The sequence below is a fragment of the Macaca fascicularis genome, chromosome 8 (genome assembly GCF_037993035.2).
Source record: "Macaca fascicularis isolate 582-1 chromosome 8, T2T-MFA8v1.1".
NCBI lineage: Eukaryota > Metazoa > Chordata > Mammalia > Primates > Cercopithecidae > Macaca > Macaca fascicularis.
The window spans coordinates 34,273,386-34,296,013 of NC_088382.1; the positions used below are offsets into that span (position 1 = coordinate 34,273,386).

Genomic DNA, 22,628 nt, shown 5'->3' on the forward strand with positions numbered 1-22,628 from the left:
ATTGTTTAATTTTGTCAGAATTTATATTGTTAAATATCAAATACAACAGACTATTCTCAAATCATAAATAGTGTAGTTAACATTAACATCCTGTTTCATCATGAGACTCTTCAGTGTTACGTTAAAAACTGCTACCTCCTTGGCTGGGCGTGGTGGCTCACGCTTGTAATCCTAGCACTTTGGGAGGCTGAGGTGGGCAGATCATGAGGTCAGGAGATCGAGACCATCCTGGCTAACACGGTGAAACCCCCTCTCTACTAAAAAATACAAAAAATTAGCTGGGTGTGGTGGTGGGCGCCTGTAGTCCCAGCTACTTAGGAGGCTGAGGCAGGAGAATGGTGTGAACCCAGGAGGCAGAGCTTGCAGAGAGCCGAGATCATGCCACTGCACTCCAGCCTGGGCAACACAGTAAGACTCCATCTCAAACACAAAAACCAAAAAACAAAAAAACTGCTACCTCCTTATTAGAAAGCTAAAGTAATAGGAACTAAGGTTGAAGTTTGAGGAATTTACTAAGAACTAAGCCTTGAGCTAAGGCTATTTCAATTTAGTATGAGTCATATCAGGGTACGGATCCATTTTACTATTAACAAAACAAATATGTTATTATTATTATTTTTTAATGCACACACCACCTTTGGGAGATTCTTATTCACTGTATTTTCTTTAATTATACTTGAATTTTGGTTTACATTGAGGGGTGCCCTCAAAGATATTAACAGATTTTTAAAAAATCCTCTAAAAAACTCATTCTTAGGGAAATTTGTTCACTTACTAGGCGAGGAGCAAAATAAAAATCCTTAATGTAGAAGAGCTATTATCTGTCTTCAAAATTAAATCTTTAAGTAGACTTGTGAATAAATCTAATAGTTTTGCTGAATTTACTTAGATCTTAAGACAGAATAATCATGTAGAAAATTTAAAATGTCAGGAATTCATAATAATTCATATACCCAAGGATTTTCGTTCATAGTGAGGTGAGGTTATTCTTAAGAATCAAAGTCATAGAATAATAGAATTTTGAAACTGTCAGAATTATACAAGTCAATTAAAATGGCTGATTTGTTTTAAGAGCAAGAAATACTAAATGTATAATTATTAGATGCAGCATATTGTATCTGTTTTCTTTTGTAATTCTAGCTCTTATAACTTATGCTTGGACCTAGGTGTCATAACTTACTTTAAATATGTATGTTTGGTTTTCATTCATATCGACAGTACTACCTCTCAGTTTTTTTCAGATATTGTTTTGTATTTACCCATGAAGACATTGTTTTTTTGGCCTCTGCAAATAGGACATTTCAAAGATGAATGAAAAAAAATTGGAAACAACTTCACGGCAGCGGAAATGTCCTGAATGGATGAATGTGCAGAATAAAAGATGTGCTGTAGAAGAAAGAAAGGTATGTTGTTTATTGACTATTCTTTTAGGTGGGAAATTTAATTTATATTTGACTGTGCGAAGAGTCAGTTGTTACTTGTAAACTTCAAGTCATTGTTTAGGTCAGAGTTACTGTTGTCTAAATGCACCAGGACCTAGTTGTTGAAAGGGTAAACTGGAATAAACTTTAATTGGGTTTACAAAATGAGAATTCTTACTGTACATTTTCTCTTTTTATATTCAGTTTGCATGGTTGACTTTACCAGTTTGTTCTAGTTCAGATAATTTAGACAACATTACTTTTGTTGAATTTTTTGTTTGCCAGCCAGCCTTAAGCATTTTAAGGCAACATTATTCTTACAGCTACAATATGAATATAATTACCAGAAAAAAAAACTCAGGAAAATAAATGCTTTTATGAAAATGGGATTAGAGGTTTAAAGATAAACTTGTTAGGAGAAATAATTTTACAATGGGATGGCTTTTTCTTTGTTTAGTTTTCTTTATGACTTCATTAGTTTATAAAACATTAATTGATAAAACTTAGAACTATAAATTGAATGCTTCAGTGAACTTTATTATTTCAGTGAACATTTGTTATTTGATGTGAACTTTGTGCCTGTTTTGAAATTTACTAAACTCAAGGCATGTGTTCGGAAGAGTGTTTTTGAAGACGACCTCCCCTTCTTAGAATTCACTGGATCCATTGTGTATAGTTATGACGCTAGTGATTGCTCTTTCCTGTCAGAAGATATTTGGTAAGTGATTTGAATTTCCTGATTTCATTTGAATTTGGACCCTTAGAAGGTACTATTATGGTAATATTGTAATATTTGTGAATATACTGAGTTTTACAGTTGAGGTGTGTTCAATAGATAATTATTTCTATGTATAGACTATCACCAAGTTTTACGTTTCAAATAAAAAATAGTCACTGAATTAATTTGTAATCTGTCAGTTTGTTCATGCATATGCTTTTCTATTACTTTAGACAGTTTTTTTTAACTTTTTTAGTATATGTGCTGCTGAAGTGAGCACGACAGTTTTTTTAACTTTTAGTACTTAAGATGTTATATATAGAGCTACTGAACATATTGTGTTTATTTTACCAATTTAGGGAAAAAATGCAAAAATTATTTAGCCTTTAAATGCACCTTTATATTTCATTAAAAATAATCAACATAGTAATATTGAATAATGGCTGTGATTGGCTCTGTTGTGTTTAATTAGCAACAATTCTAACAAATGATCCTTAAAAAATGTTCTCACTAAACATTAGAGGCCAGATAACGGTGGCTCAGGCCTGTAATCCCAGCACTTTGGGAGGCCGAGGCGGGTAGATCACGAGGTCAGGAGATCGAGACCATCCCGGCTAACATGGTGAAACCCCGTCTCTACTAAAAATACAAAAAATTACCCAGGTGTGATGGTGGGCGCCTGTAGTCTCAGCTGCTCAGGAGGCTGAAGCAGGAGAATTGCTTGAACCCGGGAGGTGGAGGTTGCAGTGAGCCAAGATTGTGCCATTGCACTCCAGCCTGGGCGACAGAGCAAGACTCCGTCTCAACAACAACAACAAAAAAACAAAAATCTAACCCGCAAACACACAAAAAACAGAAATGTCTGTTAGTATTTTTAAAGGTTGCCTTGTAAAATTAGGACTGCAATAATGCAATCCAAGGCCCTCAAAGCATAAAACAGAAGTAATAAGGAATTCATTCAGATCTTTTTTGAAGTTGTTATACCTGTCTTTTTTTTCTTTAAAAAAAGGAAAAAATTTGTTACATATTGGGTTAAAAAAAGCAGAGGTGCTGGGCACAGTGGCTAATGCCTATAATCCCTACACTTTGGGAGGCCAAGGCAGGAGGATCGCTTGAGCCCAGGAGTTTGAGACCAGCCATAGTGAGACCCCATCTCTATAAAAAAAAATTTAAAAATTATCCAGGTGTCTGTGGTCCTAGCTACTCAGGAGGCCTAGGTTTTGGGCCCAAGAGGTTGAGGCTGCAGTGAGCCTTGATCACACCACTGCTCTCCAGCCTGGGCAACAGGGCAAGACCCTGTCTCAGACAGACAGACAAACAAACAAAAGGCAGAGGTAAGTTAACCTATTTATTAATGGTCTACTGGTGTAGATATAAGCTAGAAATAACATTCAAGTGTTTTTACTTCTACTATAGTTATCTGGCCACTTTGGGATTCATTATACTGAATTAGTTCACAGAGGAGGTAAAATCTGTTGTTTATGATTACATATTAACTCTACCATGTTACCTTCAGCCTTGCTACAGTATGTCATTTCTGAAGGCATTTAGCAAAAGTGACTTGAAGAATTGTAGTTTTGATGACTTCTATGTATTTTATAAAAGGCAGGCAGAGTTTTTGTGTTTGCTTTCCCTTCCTCTAGATACCTTAAATTTTTGCTACCACATATTTCCAACAATTTGATTATGATGTGCCCTTGTGTAATGTGGTTGGTGTTTATTTGGCTTGGAGTTCATTGAATTTTTTTGATCCGTGGACTTATACCTTTAGTCAAATTTGAAAAAAGTCTTCAGATCTTTTTTCCTCCTATCCTGTTATTCTTTTTACTTTCTGGGACTCTTAGTACACACAAGTTTGATTGCTTGATACTGTGTTGCAGGCCACCGAGGCTGTTTCCTTTTAGTCTTTTTTTCTTTCCTCCTTTTCTTCTTTCTGTGCTTCATTTTGAATAGCTTCAATAGTTTCGTTTCCTATGTCTTCAAGTTCACTTATATTTTTTTCTTCTATAGTGTCTGGTTTGTTTATACCATCCTGTGAATTTCTTTTTTAGATACTACATTATTTTGTTTATCTCTAGAAGTTCCATTTGGTTCTTTTTTTTTTTTTCTTTCCATTTTAGCTCTCATTATTCATGTTTCTTTTGAAATTCTTAAATATATTTAGCATTTTTTAATAGCTGTTTTAATGTACTTGTCTGTTAATTCCATTATTCTAGGATTTTTTTCTTTCTGTTGGATGATTTTTCTCCTGGTTTTGGGTCATATTTTCCTGTTTATTCTTACAGCTGTTAATTTTTTTTTTTTAAGATTAGGCATTGTGATTTTACTTTGCAGAATGTTAGACTTTATTGTTTTCCTTTAAAGAAAGGAACTTTGTCAGACATCTAAGTTACTTGAAGATCAACTTTATGTTTTGAAGCTTATTTTCAAGCTTGATCAGGGAAGGTCCACATTTGCCTTTAGTCTAAGGGTAATTTAGCCTTCTAATAAGATGTGACCCTTCTGGAGTCTTTGTTGATTGCCTCTGGTGATCAGCCATATGTTCTCTGACTTTTCAGAGCTTTAATGCCTCTTACCTTTGTGTAAGTCCGTCCTGAGAATCATTCAGCTTATGGTTATTTGCCCGGCCCCATAGAGTAATGGTCTATGCATGCTTGTCTTCATATTCTGCAAAGACCAAAGGAGTCCCTTAGGAAGATTTCCGGAGCTCTTTTCCTGCCTAGCTTCCTCCTCTCCAGAACTCTACCCCAGCAGTTCCAGGTCCTTCAGCTTCCAGGGCTCTGAACTCTGTCTCCCCAACTCAGTGCTCTCCTTGTGATTCTTCTCCCTGTTCTGTTGTCTGCAATGGGTCCCAGGAAGAACGTGGGGCAACTGTTGAGGTTCACCCTTCATTTCCTTTCCCTTGGAGATCATAGACCTGTACTGCCTGTTGTCTAGTATCCGAAACAGTTGTTTTATATGTTTTGTCCAAGTTTAGATTTGTTTGTGGTGGGAGGGTGAGTCTGGCCTCCCTTGTTATAATGTTGGCCTGAAGCAGAAGTTGAGTTTCTTTTATTTTTTAAATATATTTTCAATTTTTAACAACTGTTAAATAAGCAAGTATCAACAACAATAGATAGCAATATAATAAATATGCATATTCCTCCCACTTTGTTTATCAAATCTTAATTTTCTTCAATTTTTTTTTTTTTTAATAGGGTCTTACTCTGTTGCTCGTGCTGGAGTGACAGTGGTGTGATCTTGGTTCACTGCAACCTCCGCCTCTTGGGCTCAAGTAATCCTCCCACCTCAGCCTCCTGAGTAGATGGGACTACAGGCATGCACCACCACGCCCGAATAATTTTTATATGTATTTTTTTATAGAGATGGGGTTTTTGCCATGTTGCCCAGGTTGCTCTTGAATTCCTGGACTCAAGCAATCTGCCTGCCTTGGCCCCCCAAAGCGTTGGGATTACAGGCGTCAGCCACTGCGCCTGGCCTGTTTTCTTCAGTTCTTTATCAAGAAATGAAACATTAAAATACAGCTGAAGCCCCATGTTTGTTCTTTCTGATTCTCCCCCTGTGCCCCTCTGAGATAACTTCTATGAGTTTTGTGCATTTTTTTTTCCCTTTTTAATAAAAACAGGGTCTTGCTCCGTTATCCAGGCTGGAGTGCGGTGGTGAGATCATACTCAATGCAGCCTCAACCTTACGGGCTCATGTGATCCTTTCACCTCAGCCTCTCAAGTAGCTAGAACTACCGGTATGTGCTGCCATGCCTGGCTAATTTATTTATTTATATTTTTTAAAGACAGGGTCTCACTATGTTGCCTAGGCTAGTTTTGAACTCCTGGCTTCAAGTGATCCTCCTGCCTTGGTCTCTCAAAGCACTGGGATTACAGGCGTGAGCCACTGGCTGCTCACATGGTTTTTATAATAGTACTTAATAATTTTATATCTGAAAATATTATATAATGTTATTTTGCCCATTTAAAAACTTTAAAAAATGCTAACAAACTATGTGTACTCTGTAACTTGTCTTTTTTACTCAACACTATGTTTTTGAGAATTTTTCTTGTTGATCTGCGTAGTTACATTTTAACTGTTACATCTTACAATGTTTCCTTATGCAACAGCTGGTTCAGTCCATTCTCTTGTTAATGGAAATTTAGTTTGTTTCTAAGTTTTGCCAGTAGGAACAGTGTTGCAATGCACATTCTTAAACATGTCTGTTTGTACACATCTGAGGGTTTCATTTATTTGTGACAAAACTTGCCGGGCCATAGTGTTTATGCACCTTCAACTAGATATTGTTATTGTCAAAGTTTTCTTCCAAAAGGATTTTACCAATTTATACATTCCCCACTGATAGATATCCTTTTAACACTTGGTATTCTGAAACTTTAATTTTTACCAGTCAGATAGATGTGAAATCATGTAGACTTAATTTGCATTTCTTTGACTTCTAGTGAGAAGCAGTGTCTTCACATTTTTTTTTGGATTTTTAAAATTTATTTTTTATTTTTGTTTTTCTTGGAGACAGGGTCTTGTACTTTTACCCAGGCTGAAGTGCAGTGATGTGATCATAGCTCACGTTAACCTTGAACTCCTGGACTCAAGTGATCCTCCTGCTCCAGCTTCCTGAGTAGCTGGGATTACAGGTGTGTGCCACCACACCCAGTTAATTTTTAATTTTTTTTTTTGGTAGAGACGTGCTGTGTTGCACAGGTTGGTCTTAAACTCCTAGTCTCAAGCAGTCCTCCTGCCTTGACCTCCCAAAGTGCTGAGATTACAGGGGCAAACCACCGCACCTGGCCATATCTTTTGGATTTATAGGTCATTTGGATTTTCTTTTGGGAATTACCTGTTCATATTTTTCTCCATTTTTCTGCTGAATAATTTGTCTTTTCATACTTATTTTTCAAGCAATTTTACATATTTTCTGGCTGTTCATTATCAGTTGTATGTGCTGCAGATAACTTGTCTGTGATTGCCTTTTAATTTTTGAATTATGTCTTTAATTATACAGAAGTTTAAATTTTTAACATAATTAATTTACACGATTTTTCCCCCCTTAGCATGAGTCTATCAGATGGGGATGTCGTGGGATTTGACATGGAGTGGCCACCATTATACAATAAAGGGAAACTTGGCAAAGTTGCGCTAATTCAGTTGTGTGTTTCTGAGAGCAAATGTTACTTGTTCCACATTTCTTCCATGTCAGGTTGGTGTCTCTTCATTTCATTTTTTTATGGCTGATAATTGTAATATGTCAACTTTATCCCTATAAAATTAAGTTCTTTTATTAGCTGGCCATTCTCTCATTATCTTAAATTTATTTAAGTATTTATGTTCTACCTGATTCACTCGCATTCCTTGTTTTATTTAATTTTCACAACATACCTGTGAGGCATTGACATTTTTTCTGTTTTAGAGAAGAGAAAACTGAAATTTTAAGGGGCTAACTGACCAGGATATATACTGCTATTGCTAGCAGGAGTGGCATTGAAACTGATTATTTTTTCTTGTCATTTATCAATCAGGACCATTTGCTTTAGTTAAGACATACTCAAGGTGAATGTGTTTCTGAATTTAAGATTACTGTTAAATACAAATTTAAACATAAACCTGGTATGTATAAGAAGTAGGACATAAATCCATCATACTTGACAGAACTTACGGAAATAACAAGAAAATGTTACAGTTTTCCCCCAGGGATTAAAAATGTTGCTTGAAAATAAAGCAATTAAAAAGGCAGGTGTAGGAATTGAAGGAGATCAGTGGAAACTTCTACGTGACTTTGATATCAAATTGAAGAATTTTGTGGAGTTGACAGATGTTGCCAATAAAAAGGTAAAATCAATATATATACAATTTTCATAATGAAGATAATTTTGTGTTGCACAGAATGTACTTTCTATCTGAATGTTAGAGTTTTTGAAAAAATAGTTTAAGTTATATAATGTTTTTGTAGCAATAAAAAAGTTCCAAGTGAATGTTCTATAATGAAAACCTTTAGTTTAGTTTTTTTTTTTTTTTTAATTTTTGTTTCATGATCAGGGGTACATGTGCATGTTTGTTACATAGGTAAACTTGTGTCATGGGGGTTTATTGTACAGGTTATCACCCAGGTATTAAGCCTAGTACCCATTAGTTATTTTTCCTGATTCTCTTCCTCCCTTCTCCCACTCTCCACCACCCACAGTGTGTGTTGTTCCCCTCTATGTGTCCATGTGTTCTTATCATTTAGATCTCACTTACAAGTGAGAACATACGGTATTTGCTTTTCCGTTCCTGCATGAGTTTGCTAAGGATAATGGCCTCCAATGCCATCCCTGTCCCTGCAAAGAACATGATCTTGTTTTTTTTTTTTTTTTTTAATGGCTGCATACTATTCCATACTATTCCATGATATATATGTACCACATTTTTTTTTTTAATGCAGTCTATCATTGATGGGCATCTAGGCTGATTCCATGTCTTTGCTATTGTAAATAGTGCTGCAGTGAACATATGCGTGCATGTGTCTTTGTAACAGAATGATTTATATTCCTTTTGGTATATACCCAGTAGTGGGATTGCTGGGGTAAATAGTATTTCTTTCTTTAGGTCTTTGAGGAATTGCTACATAGCCTTCCACAATGGAAAACCTTTAGTTCTAATCCACTGTCTTGGCATACAGTTTTTTTTTTTTTTTTTCCCTGAGATGGAGTTTTGCTCTTGTTGCCCAGGCTGGAGTGCAATGGTACGATCTCGGCTCACTGCAACCTCCACCTCCCGGATTTAAGTGATTCTCCTGCCTCAGCCTCCTGAGTAGCTGGGGTTACAGGCATGCGCCACCAAGCCTGGCTAATTTTGTGTTTTTAGTAGAGATGGGGTTTCTCCATGTTGGTCAGGCTGATCTCGAACTCCTCACCTCAGGTCATCTGCCTGCCGTGGCCTCCCAAACTGCTGAGATTACAGGCATAAGCCACCGCACCTGGCCAGCATACAGTTTCTTTCTTCCTTTCTTTCTTTTTTTTCTTTTTGAGACACAGTCTTGCTCTGTTGCCTGGGCTGGAGTGCAGTGGTGCAATCTTGGCTCACTGAAAACTTTGCCTCCTGGGTTCAAGTGATTCTCCTGCCTCAGCCCCACAAGTAGCTGGGACTACAGGCGTGCCACCACACCCAGCTAATTTTTTGTATTTTTTTTAGTAGAGGCGGGGTTTCACCGTGTTAGCCAGGATGGTCTTGATCTCCTGACCGCGTGATCCACCTGCTTCGGCCTCCCAAAGTGCTGGGATTACATACAGTTTATTTAAGCAAACCTTCTCCTTCCCTTCCTCCCAGTTCTTGGTACTCTTTCACATTCATATATTTGCAAATGTAAAATTGTGTTTTAGGTGTATATTTTTAATACATTTATACCAGTAACTCAAAAAAAATTTTTTTTTTAATTTAAAGGAGAGCATAATGGAGCTCTTGTGTTACAGTGCTCTTAGTGGAAGTTTGGCTCTCAGTTCCATCACCTATATTTCACATATTTTATTAATGAAGTCATTAAATTAAATTCTCATATTTAGCCAACTATTCATTTGGCTGGGAGGTAGAAAGACTACTAACCAGCTTTTTTTCATGAACAGTACTTTTAAAGTCCAAGAATTTTAATACCTACATTAGGGAAATTCTAGAATTAAATTCTTACAATGTGGACTGCATATGAGGCTTTTAGTGACAGGGAATTGGTTGAAGGCTGTCTGTGGGTTGTATTTTGGTATAACATTTCCTAATTTTATCTGTGGTATGTTCATTTGATGTCATTTGTTAATACCTGAAAACAGGAACTGATTTTTACTGTGTTGCTTTTTCATCATTTCTAGTTGAAATGTACAGAGACCTGGAGCCTCAGCGGTCTGGTTAAACACCTCTTAGGTAAACAGCTTCTGAAAGACAAGTCTATCCGCTGTAGCAATTGGAGTAAATTTCCTCTCACTGAGGACCAGAAACTGTATGCAGCCACTGATGCTTATGTACGTGCTTAAAGATCTTTAGAAATTGTGATGTGTTTTAAAAACATTATTATAAATGACTTTAGAAAAATTTTATTGTAGTAGTGGCAGAAACTCTACCAAAATATTTTATATCAATTTGGCATTGAAAAATGCTTAGGAAGACATTTAGTGAAACTGTTCATTCTCGATATTAGTTAGCAAGTACCAATCAACAGATTGTTCAATGCTAGTTATTTTCATTGTCATGAAGCCAAATTAATGTCTAATTTGTATGTAAAAAAAAATGTGAACTTGCTGAAAACATGAAAGGCTAAGAAACCCAGGCTGAGCAAGCACAAATAGTACTGATGATGGATTTGATATATAAACAATTCAGAATGAAAATAATTATAGTACAGTTTCTATTTTCAAACTGGCCTTATTTCCTATATTTATACATAAAATGTGGTGAAATTTTAGAAAAATTGCCTCCAAATTTAGCTTGTTGCTGCCATTAGATATATTTTTATATTTACATGTTTGTATGTAGTGAAATCTGGGCTTTTCTTTATATCTAGCACTATTGTGTGTTTTTTAAGAAACGTATTTTATTCCACAGTGAATTTGTTTTCTCCTAATTCATGCTATCATTTGTAGATGAATATTTTATTGTTTCTCCTTTGCATCTATCAAAGGAATGGAAACTCCTTTGAATTGTAACCAGCAACAATTCACTTTTGTTAGGAAAATTGGATGATAATTTTCCTTTAAAAGATATCCCCAAACTTGCTGAGAGCTAGCACAAGTTCTGTAGCATTTTTATTCATGAAAAATCAATGTGACTTGATTGTTCTTGTTAACAGGACTTAGAAGGAGGACTCTTCATATACTGACTAACATTCTCAGCTGATTTAAATAGGATTTCTCTCACTAGATTGCATTTTGTTAGATTCCGTTATAGGTTATTTTATTTGGATATTGTGTGTAATATTGAGTGTGAAAAAGTGAAAACAAACTTTTAAGGCTTAGGCAGCTTACTTTCTCAATTTTCACAATTGGTATGATTATTAAATGAGGACATATTGATATTTGTGTCACATAATAGGTTGAATTCCATGTTTGGGTGCTTTGCGAATCATTCTCTTCGATTTTTCTGAAGATGGGACTTACTGTTTTATTTCAGTGATCTTTAGGACACTTTTTAAATTTTTCTGTTTTTTTATAGGCTGGTTTTATTATTTACCGAAATTTAGAAATTTTGGATGATGCTGTGCAAAGGTTTGCTATAAATAAAGGTATGTTAAGATCCATAAATAAAATGTGAATTCACTCTTTTGTGAGGGTTATCTCCAAAAAGACAATATTCACATATTTGCAAAGCATTCAGTGCTATAACTTCTTGAATGTCTGAGTATTCCTGACATTAGGGTGGGATCCATCAGGGCCCAAGATTAGTGTTTCATCTTTGTTACTTGTGGCAAAGCAGCTCTTACTTCTTTTACTTTGTAGCATTGCTATGTATTTGGCTTCTAGAATTGGGGCTTTGTGGCTTTCATAATAGCAGTGACACAGCCAGCTTTCTCCCAGTCTGGAGATGATACGTCCTTGCTATAAGTATTTGAAATGCTTTCTATATAATACTTTAAAACATATGAGATGGCTTATCCCCAAGATGGTAGCTAATAAACACTAAATGAGAAAGTAGGTAAAGATATATTTATTCATTTATTAAATATTGTTGAGCATTTTACAGTGCTTTCTAACATACTGGTTTACATTTCTAATTTTTTTCTGTGATTTTTCTCTAAAAATAATGGACATGTCATCCAAACTCAGTGCTGTTTTTAGAGGTCTTGATAGGCCAGTGAGTGCAGAAGGAGCCACGTAGTGGAGTGGGTGAGCCCAGGCTTTTTGTTGCACAGACCAATGTGAATCCCAGCCATGTGACCTGGGATGTACCTGTTTCTCCAAGGGTGGAATGTGGATACTAGCATAGTGTCTGTTTTATAGAATAATTGTGAACACCTAAAGGGACAAACTATTCAAAACATCTGTATTGATAATAAAGTTATCACTATTCTTGTAGTTTCTTTTTGGCGGTTTTAAATGATTGTGTTTGTTAAGATGTTAATTAAATTAGACCATTTTGCTAAATACTCTTAAAAATATGGCATGACTGCCTCATATAAAATGATATGATATTCTTTATAATTGTCATTGAGAAGGGATTCAGAGCCTCTGTGGGTGGCAGGTCCTCCTTTGTATGTTAAGGTAGAAGAGTCTTTATTCTTACTTCCCCTCCCTGGAGAGCCACTTCTGATGAATGCCTGCTGGTTCTCTGTAGTCAGAGGTCTTGTGGCTGTAACTTAGAGTCAGCCTCCATATCCCTGGGTTCTGCATCTGTGGGTTCAGCCAATCGCAGATTGAGAACATTCCAGCCGGAAAAAAAAAAATTCACAGTTTAAAAAAGGAAAAGTTGAATTTACTGCGTGGAGTACCACACTGAATCCATATGAATGAAGTGATGTGTAGGCATTGTATAAGGTATTATAAGAAATCTGGAGATGATTTAAAGTATACAGGATAATGTGTATAGGTTATATGCAAATACTGCAGCATTTTATGTAAGAGACTTGATCATCTATGGATTTGATATCAGTGATGGGGAGGTTCCTGGAACCAATCCCTCAAGGATACAGAGGAATGACTGTATGTTAATTAACTGAGGCAGGTGATAGGTTTTTTAAGCTGATTAGGGAAACAGTATGTAAGAACTTATTTAACTCATAATAAAACTAAAATTCAACAGAGGAGATTTATGAATTTTTGGCTTTATGGTTTGTGGAATTGCATGTAGGTTACATGTACAATTTTGTTACATTTGCAATTTTGATGAAAATGCTTCCAAGGAATGTTTACTATATTTTTCACTAAAGTAATACATATTAATAACACAATACTGGAAGTCCTGGTATCTGTGTACCTGTCATTGTAATGCTACATTGTAATACTACATTATTTGACCTTCACTTTTTTTTCCCTTTATTACATTATATATGTGAGTATATTGTGACATCTTGACTCAGATTCCAGTGAATTGTATTAGTTTGGTGCAAAAACAATTACGGTTTTGGTAATTTTTAATGGCAAAAACCACAGTTACTTTTGCACCAACCTAATAACCAAGAATACCATCTTTTTGCCTTCCTTCCTCCCTCCCTTCCTTTCTGTTATTTAGCCAGAAGTATCAGCATCACTGTTCTCTAATTTTCTTCATGTACATATGGATGATATTTTCAAATGATCACTTTTCTCTTTCGCTTTTTATTATTAGACTGTTTTTTTCTTCTTGTTAAAGGATAAAAAGATTAGAACATAAAAGAATGTTTACACATTGTTTCCCCATTGACTTATTCCCAAGATGGTAGCTAATAAACACCAAATGATATAGTAGTTAAAGATACATTTACTCATTTATTAAATATTGCTGAGCATTTTACAATATGGGAATACATTAGTGAACAAGCCAGGCATAGTCTGTTTCCTGAGGGGCCTACAGTTTTATTGGGGATATAGATGAGTGAAAAAAGCAATTGCAGGGAGATGAGTCTTACGTCATGGGAAAACAAGGTACAGTAGTTAGCACACCAAGAGGCATCTGACACATATTGGGGGAAATATTATAGAATATTTCCTGGAGAAAGTGCAGGTAAAAGCCAGACCTGAAACCTGAGCAAGAGTTAGCTAAGGCCGGGCGCAGTGGCTCATGCCTGTAATCCTAGCAGTTCGGGAGGCCAAGGTGGGTAGATCACCTGAGGTCAGGAGTTCGAGACCAGCCTGGCCAAAATGGTCAAACACCATCTCTACTAAAAATACAAAAAACTAGCTGGATGTGGTAATGGGCGCCTGTAATCCCAGCTACTTGGGAGATTGAGGCAGGAGAATCGCTTTAATCTGGGAGGTGGAGGTTGTAGTGAGCTGAGATTGCACCATTGCACTCCAGCCTGCATGACAAGAGTGAGACTCTGTCTCAAAAAAAAAAAAGTTAGCTAGCTGAAGAGTATAGGAAAGAATGGGTACAGGAAATTACAGGCGCCAAGTTTCAGAGGTAAGAGAAATTATGGTGTCTATAGGTAATTGAAAGTAGTTCAGTAGAACATTGAATAGGACTGGGCGGATGAAGGCGAAGCAGAAAAAGGAAAGCAGATGGGCCATGGTAAGAAGTTTATATCTCCTCCCAAGAGCAATCGAAGTGACTGAGGGTTTTAAACACAGCAATGAATTACATTAAAAAAAAGAAGAACTTGGGCTCTAGAATAAAAAACGAATGGTAGGAGGAAGGCAGGAGTCACAGTAGGAATATCTTTTGGGAGGCTATGACAATAATCCAAGTGAGAGGTAATGGCAACTTGAATCGGTTAATTGTGTTGAGAATGGAGAGAAGTTGACAGATTCAAAATTCATTTTTTTTTTTTTTTCTTTTCTTGAGTCTTGCTCTGTCACCCAGGCTAGATGTGATCTCGGCTTACCGCATCTTCTACCTCCTGGGTTCAAGCGATTCTCCTGCCTCAGCCTCCTGAGTAACTGGGATTACAGGCACCTGCTACCACACCCAGCTAATTTTTATATGTTTAGTGGAGATGGGGTTTCGCCATGTTGGCCAGGCTGGTCTTGAACTCCTGGTCTCAAGTCCTCCGCCCACCTCAGCCTCCCAAAGTGCTGGAATTATAGGCGTGAGCTACCACACCTGACCTCAAAATACATTTAATAGAGCAAGCATTGAGCCACTATGCCCCGCCTCAAAATACGTTTAATAAACCAACGGAATTTGAGGTAATGATGAAAGACACATGTCAAGGATCATTCCTGTGTTGTTGGCATAAGCAACGGGAATGAAAAGCATTGAGGAAGAGCAAGATTTTGGGATGCATTGTCACACAGTTGATTTTAGGTATGTTAAGGGAGAGAGACCTGTAAGATAGCAAAGTGGAGGTGGTGCAAGAATTAGTTGTGTTGGCTGTAGCGCAGAGGACAGTTTGAGTTAAGAGAGTTTGGACTGAGAATCCTGAGGAACTCTTAGTGTTGAACATTTGTGTGGAGGAGGGGACACCAAAGGAGTTGCCATAGACATCGAGGAAATTAGGAGGTGTGGTGTGCAGAAAGCCAAGTGAAGAACATGTTTTAAGTAGGAGGATGCTATCAACTGTTTTAAATTCTGCTGAGAGTTTGAGAAACTGAGGACTTAGAATTCATCATTAGATTTGGCAATGCGCCGATCATTTGTCATCTTTTAAACAATAGCTTTGCTGTACTGGGTAGCAAAGGAGTGTTTTGAGGAGTGGTCATTTGGAGCATATGCTGTTCAAACAGAGAAAGAGTCCACAGTCTTTGGTAACATGAAGGTCCTATAACCATAGCAAGAGAATGAGGTAGGAGGAAATCATATTAATGTGAATAGAGGAGTAAGTTAGATCTAAGGAATGTGGAAACAGAGACAGGTTCTCATTATGTTGCCCAGCCTGGCTCAGACTCATGGCCTCAAGCGATCCTCCTGCCTCAGCCTCCTGAATACCTTGGGTTTCAGGCCACTGCGTCTGGCTTGAAAACAACATTTTCTTGGAAGCTTGTTTTAGTTGTTTTAGAAATAACTAAGGCATGTGTAAACAACTGTTCTTCTAGAAGGTTAGTTTGGAAAGGGAATGTTTATTGATTCATATAACACTTATTTGTTGGGTGCTTATGTGTCAGGCACTGTTAGAGTTGCTTGGGAAAATTTACAAGCCAAACGAACCACACCCCTTCATTTCCTTTGGGTGAAGTGAGGGAGCCGTGTGGTTATCTGAAGGAAGACCATAGCAGGATTAGAGGGAAGAAAGTGCAAAACCTCCTAGGGTGATTGGCTGGCTTGTTTGGAGGAACAGTGCATATAACTGAATGAAATGAGTGAGGGTAAGAGTGGCAGGAAATGAGGCTAGAAAAGGAACTTGGGCCACATCACATAGGGCCTTGTAGGCTGTGGATCTGACTTCATTTCTTATTAATGAAAATAAATACGATGATGGGTGATGGGAAACCCATAGGGGGTTTGGAGCAGAATAATTATATAATTAAAATTTTATTTTAGAAAGATTTTTCTGGTTGTCGTAAAAGGAAAAATGTTTAGCCCCAGGGCATTTTGGCAGAGAGTTTGGAGGCTATTGTAACAGCCCAGGCAATAGACAATAATTGTTTGGATTAGACTGGTAGCAATAGAGGTGATGAGAAGTGGTAGCTTCTGTAGATATTTGGAAGATATATATTGTGAGGGATTTGCTGATGAATTCCCTGTAAGGGGTGAGGTGTGAAGATTGATAGAACGTTAAGATATTTTGGTCAGATCATCTGATGAATGGAAAGGTCAGTTATAGTGGACAGATTATGAGAAGAACAGGTTTGGGTGAGAAAACTTTAGATTTCAGAGTTGCATATCCTAAGTTTTAGATGATTATTGGTATCCAAGAGAATGTCTTAGTTGGAAATATGATCCCAAAGTTCAAGGTTGAGGTTGGAGATGTAATTCAGATCCGATGGTAGTTAAAGCAGTGAGACTGAATGAGATAAAATAGGGAGTGAATGAAATAAAGAATAGACGTGATATTGACCTCAAAGGCACACCAGCATTTAGAGGTTGGGAAGATGAGGAGAGAGCAGCAAAGAGGACTGGGAGGACCACTAATGAAGGAGGGAAGTACAGGAGGTGTTTAGTTCTGAAGCCACCTGAAGAAAATGTTTTAAATAGGAAGAAGTTGTCAGTTGCTTTAAATCATTTGGAGAAGTTGAGTAAGATGAGAGTCTAGAATTAAGTTAGGTTGGATGGTGTAGAGGCCATCAATAACTTTTTCTTTTCTTTTTTTTTTTTTTTTTGAGACAGAGTCTTGCTCAGTCGCCCATGCTGGAGTGCAGTGGCACAATCTCGGCTCGCTGCAAGCTCCGCCTCTTGGGTTCACGCTGTTTTGCTGCCTCAGCCTCCCGAGTAGCTGGGACTACAGGCGCCGGCCACCACACCTGGCTAATTTTTTTGTATTTTTAGGAGAGATGGGGTTTCACCATGTTAGCCAGGGTGCTCTAGATCTCTTGACCTCATGATCCACCCGCCTTGGCCTTGCAAGTGCTAGGATTACAGGCCTGAGCCACCACGCCCGGCCCATCAGTAACCTTTTCAAAAGCAGCTTTGCTCTACTGATTTGGGTGAAAACTTAGTTGGAGTTGGTTTGGGAGGAAATGGGAGCAGAAAATTTGAGAGAGTGAGTATAGACAACTCTTTCAAGGAATTTTGCTATAAATGGGAGTAGAGATCTGAAGACTGAATAGCAAATTGAAAAGTGGGAAGATGAGGTAATTCTCTTATTGTTTTATTTTTCTTAGTGAAATAAGAGGTGAAGTTGTTCTCACAGGTGTTGGAGGTTCACAAAGAAAGGAAGATGTTTGAAATAGTCATTTTGAGAGTGGGAAACAGAAGAATTAACAGTCAGGGCTGAGGGTGCGTTTGAAATCTGTGTCCTGAGTTTAAAATAACTTGTGTCATCATCGATGTGCTTTATTTTCAACTATATTCAACTGCTTGGGTGTAGGCCTCAGGTAGGTAAAAAAAAAAAAGTGGGTTTTATTAAGAGTAGAGGTTTTGCCAGGTAATTACCATGGAGGGAGGGAAGAGCAAAGGAGTTGAGAGTCTATAGATACAAAGGAATGATTATTGTGGGTAAGAGAGAAATGGAAGGCTCAGTGGGGAGTGGGAGTAGGGAGGGCGATAGGTAAGGAAAAGGTGATAGGATCAATGCATTTGGTTCTGCAAGTGTCAAAGTATTGTTGGGGAAAGCATGCTGGAAGGAAAGATAGGTATGCTGGTGTTCTCAGGGTGGAAGGCTTACAGTTGAAGTCTGGAAGTGGTGATTTTATTGGCAGTTATAAGGTCAACAGTATGACTGTGGAATGGAGTGGCTAAGGTCTGTTGAAGAAAAGATTGTCGGAAATGCAGGGGTCAAGGAACTGGCCTGTGGATGTTGAAGTCACTGGCAGTTATCACAGGAATAGTAGTGGAGGGAAAGTCAGTTAATGAATCAGGCGTTAAGATCTCTAAGGGATGAAAGGATGCAGTTTGGAGATGACAAGATAACTGTAGTAATCACAAATAGCAGGTTATGTAGCTCTATCTCATAGGCTTCAGAGGAGATGAGCTTTTGAAGGACAAGAGAAATGATGATGAATAAATTCTAAGCAGGGAAAGTGTTTGGTAAAGCAGGGCAGGCTTTGTGCTGTTGATGGCAAATGATGTACCAGGCAGGATGAAGTTGAGAATTTGGAAGATGATCACTGATTAGGAAGGCTTACATTTTATTTTGACCGGGTTGGTAGCTCATGCCTGTAATCCCAGCAGTTTGGAAGGCCAAGGTGGGCGGATCACTTGAGGCCGGAAGTTGGAGACCAGCCTGGCCACCATGGCGAAACACTGTCTCTACTAGAAATACAAAAAAAAAAAAAAAAAAATTAGCTGGGCATGGTGGCACATGCCTGTAGTCCCAGCTACTCCGGGGGCTAGGGAATGAGAATCGCTTGAAGCCGGGAGGTGGAGGTTGCAGTGAGCCGAGATCGCGCCACTGCACTCCAGCCTGGGCGACAGAGTGAGACTCTGTCTCAAAAAAAAAAGGAAGGGCTTGCATTTTATTTTGGTGATGACTGGGAATGAAGGCATGAGGGATGACTGTTGGAGAAGGCTGTGCTTACTAAACAGTATTATTAAGTAGCAGCATACATGGTGTTATACTGACTTCTGATTTTGCAATAGTACAGACGGGTTCAGATTCTCATTTCCACCTTCTCCTTCTGCCTAGGCCAATAACTGCTGGGTTATAATACATATGACTGCAGATCATTTGTAATTTACTTTAAATTGAAACAGTACAAATTTGAAAGAGAGGGAAAGCAACTGAGGCAAATTGGGGATTGAATAAGAAGGTCTTTTTGTTGGAATTCATTTAAGGAAAGAAAATGAAAATTTGAGCCCTAATATTATTTAATGAAGTGGCTGAATGAATATCTCTGCTTTGTGGTTTGAAAATTAATATTGATTTTTTTTTTTTTTTCTCCTAGAGGAAGAAATCCTACTTAGCGACATGAACAAACAGTTGACTTCAATCTCTGAGGAAGTGATGGATCTGGCTAAGCATCTTCCTGATGCTTTCAGTAAATTGGAAAACCCACAGAGGTTAAATATTACCGTTTTTTTTTTTGAATTTAAATCAATTCTGTTTTTTTTAAATTACATTTTCCTGTTTGTGAAGAATACTATTTATTAAGGTTGACTCATAGAAATTTGCTTGAATACCCACACACAGACTGATGCATAAATTTGAGAGCTATCTTTCCAGTTGTTAAATAGTGAATCCAAAGGTTTAAGCCTTTTCTGTCTGCTTTGTATGATGTTTTATGAAACAAAGGAATAGAAATTGTATTCATATTATACATTTTGAAATTATATCTATATTATATATTTTTTGAAAGCAAAATAAGTATACATTAAGGAAAATATTTAAGATTCAAAGTTGTCATTTTCTTTCTGTTAATGAGTATCTTTCATTTGATAACATTTATAGTTTGGTCACTTGAAATCTATAGTGACCAAAAGCAACTTCATACTTAGTAGCCTCATTTTCTGTTATTATCTGATTATTACTTAAGAATTCTACTTAATTAAATAGATTATTAGAACAAAAGACATTGCAATTTTAGAGATTCTTTTATAGCTAAAGCACTAGGTAACTTAAAAAAGTTGGATCAAATGTTATACAGATTAATAGATCTTGGAATACAGGTGCTGTGTCTTTTTGGAATCAGACCTTGTCCTGGCCTTAATTGCAGGATGACTTCCTTGTTAAATCTCTAAAAGCAGGAATGCTCTGGAACAATGAACAATTAGAATGTGGTAATGTAATTTTGGGCCAAAAAATACTTTGTAGAAATGTGAAACTCTTACTTGAAATAGAAAGAATTCTGACTGAAAAAGTGCAGTTAATGTATGCTTTTCTGGATAAGATTTGTGATAGATTTGATTGAGATTTAAAACCATGATATATAAATTTAGCTTTTTTGTCAAAGTAATGACCGTCCCCCTAGAATTTGTTTTGTTTTTTTTTTTTTTTCTTTTTCTTTCTTTCTTTTTTTTTTTGAGATGGCGTCTGGCTCTGTCGCCCAGGCTGAAGTGTAGTGGTGCAATCTCAGCTCACTGCAACCTCCGCCTCCCAGGTTCAGGCCATTCTCCTGCCTCAGCCTCCTGAGTAGCTGGGACTACAGGCACCCGCCATCATGACTGGCTGATTTTTTTCTATTTTTAGTAGAGACGGAGTTTCACTGTGTTAGCCAGGATGGTCTCAATTTCCTGACCTCACGATCCACCCGCTTCGGCCTCCCAAAGTGCTGGGATTACAGGCGTGAGGCACCACGCCTGGCCCTGTTTTGGTAATTTTTAATGCAACTTGGAGAATTTCTGAAAGATGTAACTTTTTTTTTTTTTTTTGGGACGGAGTCTCGCTCTGTCGCCAAGGCTGGAGTGCAGTGGCACAGTCTCGGCTCACTGCAAGCTCTGCCTTCCGGGTTCACGCCATTCTCCTGCCTTAGCCTCCCGAGTAGCTGGGACTACAGGCACCCGCCACCACGCCCGTCTATTTTTTTTTATTTTTAGTAGAGACGGGGTTTCACCATGTTAGCCAGGATGGTCTTGATCTCCTCACCTCATGATCTGCCCGCCTCAGCCTCCGAAAGTGCTGGGATTATAGGCGTGAGCCACCACGCCCGGCCTGAAAGATATAACTTTAAATGGGGGAGGATACTAGTAAAGCTATTTCTTACTCATTTATACATTTTTCCCTCCATGAAATTAGAGCAGTCACCTTTTACGTGACTTTTACATGCATTTCAGATTTTTGTACTAGCAATTAAAATATCTACTGGATGTAAATCACATATGCTTAATGCTTTGCTTTGTAATATCTGTTGAAGTCAAGTAAAATATAGAGACAGATCATTAAATTGAAAATGTTTTATTTGGGAAGCAAGAATTAAATTTGGGACATATACACAGACTGGGTGGTCTTTGGTATCTCTGAACAACGAAGAGAAGTTTGGAGGTTATATAAAAAGGAAAATGTTACGTATTGTTTTTCCAGAAAGTTCTTTGGCACTAGTAAATTTTGGTGAGTTGGAAGCTCTGAATTGGTTAGTGACTGTGGTGGGTAAAACTAGTCTTAGAGTTGCAGCAGTTGTTTCAGTATCTATTAGATAAAACTGGTTTTAGGTTATAATAGGCAGTTTCAGAAAGTAGGCTCCCAGAAAATTATATTCTTAAAGTAATGTTATGTGCCTTGAGTGCTTTTTTTCTCTTGGCCCTTGACTCTGATTTAGTTGGGTATGACAAGAATTATCAATTTATATAATTATTTTTTACATATTGAAGCTAAATGGGTTTTCTTAAAACTTGGGAATGGGAAAAACTGGGTCTTGCGAAGTTTTAGTGTGAAAACAATAATTAGTCTCTTATTTCATGTTCTTTGTAACCAGTCCACAGTAATATCTAATGTATCTAGATGACACCTCAGAACCAGGAGAGAACGAAAAAGACCTCTGAGCAGTCAAAATAATGCTATAAGCATGTATTCCAGCTTACTTTCTGCATTTCCAGTGGAGTGCATGAGGCCACGTTTTGCTTGACAAGCTTGGGTACCGAGTTAAAGTGAAAATGGTGTAAATAACTAATGATATGCACATGACAGTAGGTGGAAGTGACAGCTGACAATCTGTGAAAGAGTGAACAAAACTATAAAAATTCGAACTAAGAACTCTTAAAATAGAACGGTTTGAAGTTTGTTACAGAAGGGAGCAGCTTTATGCTTCAGTGGACTCTGAAGGTATTGGCAGTGTATAGTACTGCTTAGTCACTGATTTAAATTCAGTATATATCTCTTCTATTGCTGTCGTGTACTTGACATTCTCCTGGGTGCTAAGGCTGTCTGCAGGCTACTAATATGCATAATAACAATCCTGAAGAAGAAGGAAAAGTACACTGTGCCTTACTGAAGAAGGCAGGACAGCCTTGGTATTTGTTAGAGTAAATATTAGTTATCTTATATAACACATGTTATATTCCCTGATGTCAGGGCCTGATAAATGAGCCCTTACACTCTTGATAGTCAATCTGTGCCACTGTTGCTGTTTTGTATGTGACACCATTTCCTGTCCATGTAACAATTAAACTGTATCACATACCTGTTCCTACTAAACTATTTGCATGTAATTTTAACATTTGAGTGGCTGCATGTAAGGCTAAAAGTTCTTTATAAGATTTATAGAATTTTAGAATGTTTAAATTAGATAACATTAGTGTGTTTTTAGTTTTTGAATTTAATTTTGCTCTTGATTTTGTTTGTGTTAATGTAGACTTTGTCTACTTAAGCTTGAGCCCAACTTTGGAGTGGTGTTTTCAGTGATAGAAGTAACTGGAAATAACACATG

General features: G+C 37.4%; 1 protein-coding gene across 50 annotated transcripts in view; it reads left to right on the forward strand.

Annotated features, from left to right (window-relative positions):
- WRN (WRN RecQ like helicase) overlaps positions 1-22,628 on the forward strand; it is a 139,039-nt gene that overhangs the window by 23,034 nt on the left and 93,377 nt on the right. For 19 of the 50 annotated variants that reach the window (XR_012417190.1, XR_012417189.1, XR_012417191.1 and 16 more), the window contains 7 exons: positions 1,232-1,403; positions 2,027-2,139; positions 7,197-7,342; positions 7,823-7,971; positions 9,978-10,127; positions 11,314-11,383; positions 19,215-19,329. Coding sequence is in view for 41 of the 50 variants with exons in the window: in XM_015454650.3 (XP_015310136.3) it covers positions 1,308-1,403; positions 2,027-2,139; positions 7,197-7,342; positions 7,823-7,971; positions 9,978-10,127; positions 11,314-11,383; positions 19,215-19,329 (839 nt within the window). In the remaining 9 variants the exon portion in view is untranslated. Of the gene's footprint in view, positions 1-1,231; positions 1,404-1,968; positions 2,140-5,764; positions 5,882-7,196; positions 7,343-7,822; positions 7,972-9,977; positions 10,128-11,313; positions 11,384-19,214; positions 19,330-21,580; positions 22,025-22,628 lie in introns of those variants that run through there. The other 31 variants (XM_065519046.1, XM_074000640.1, XM_065519047.1 and 28 more) reach the window with 13 other exon arrangements.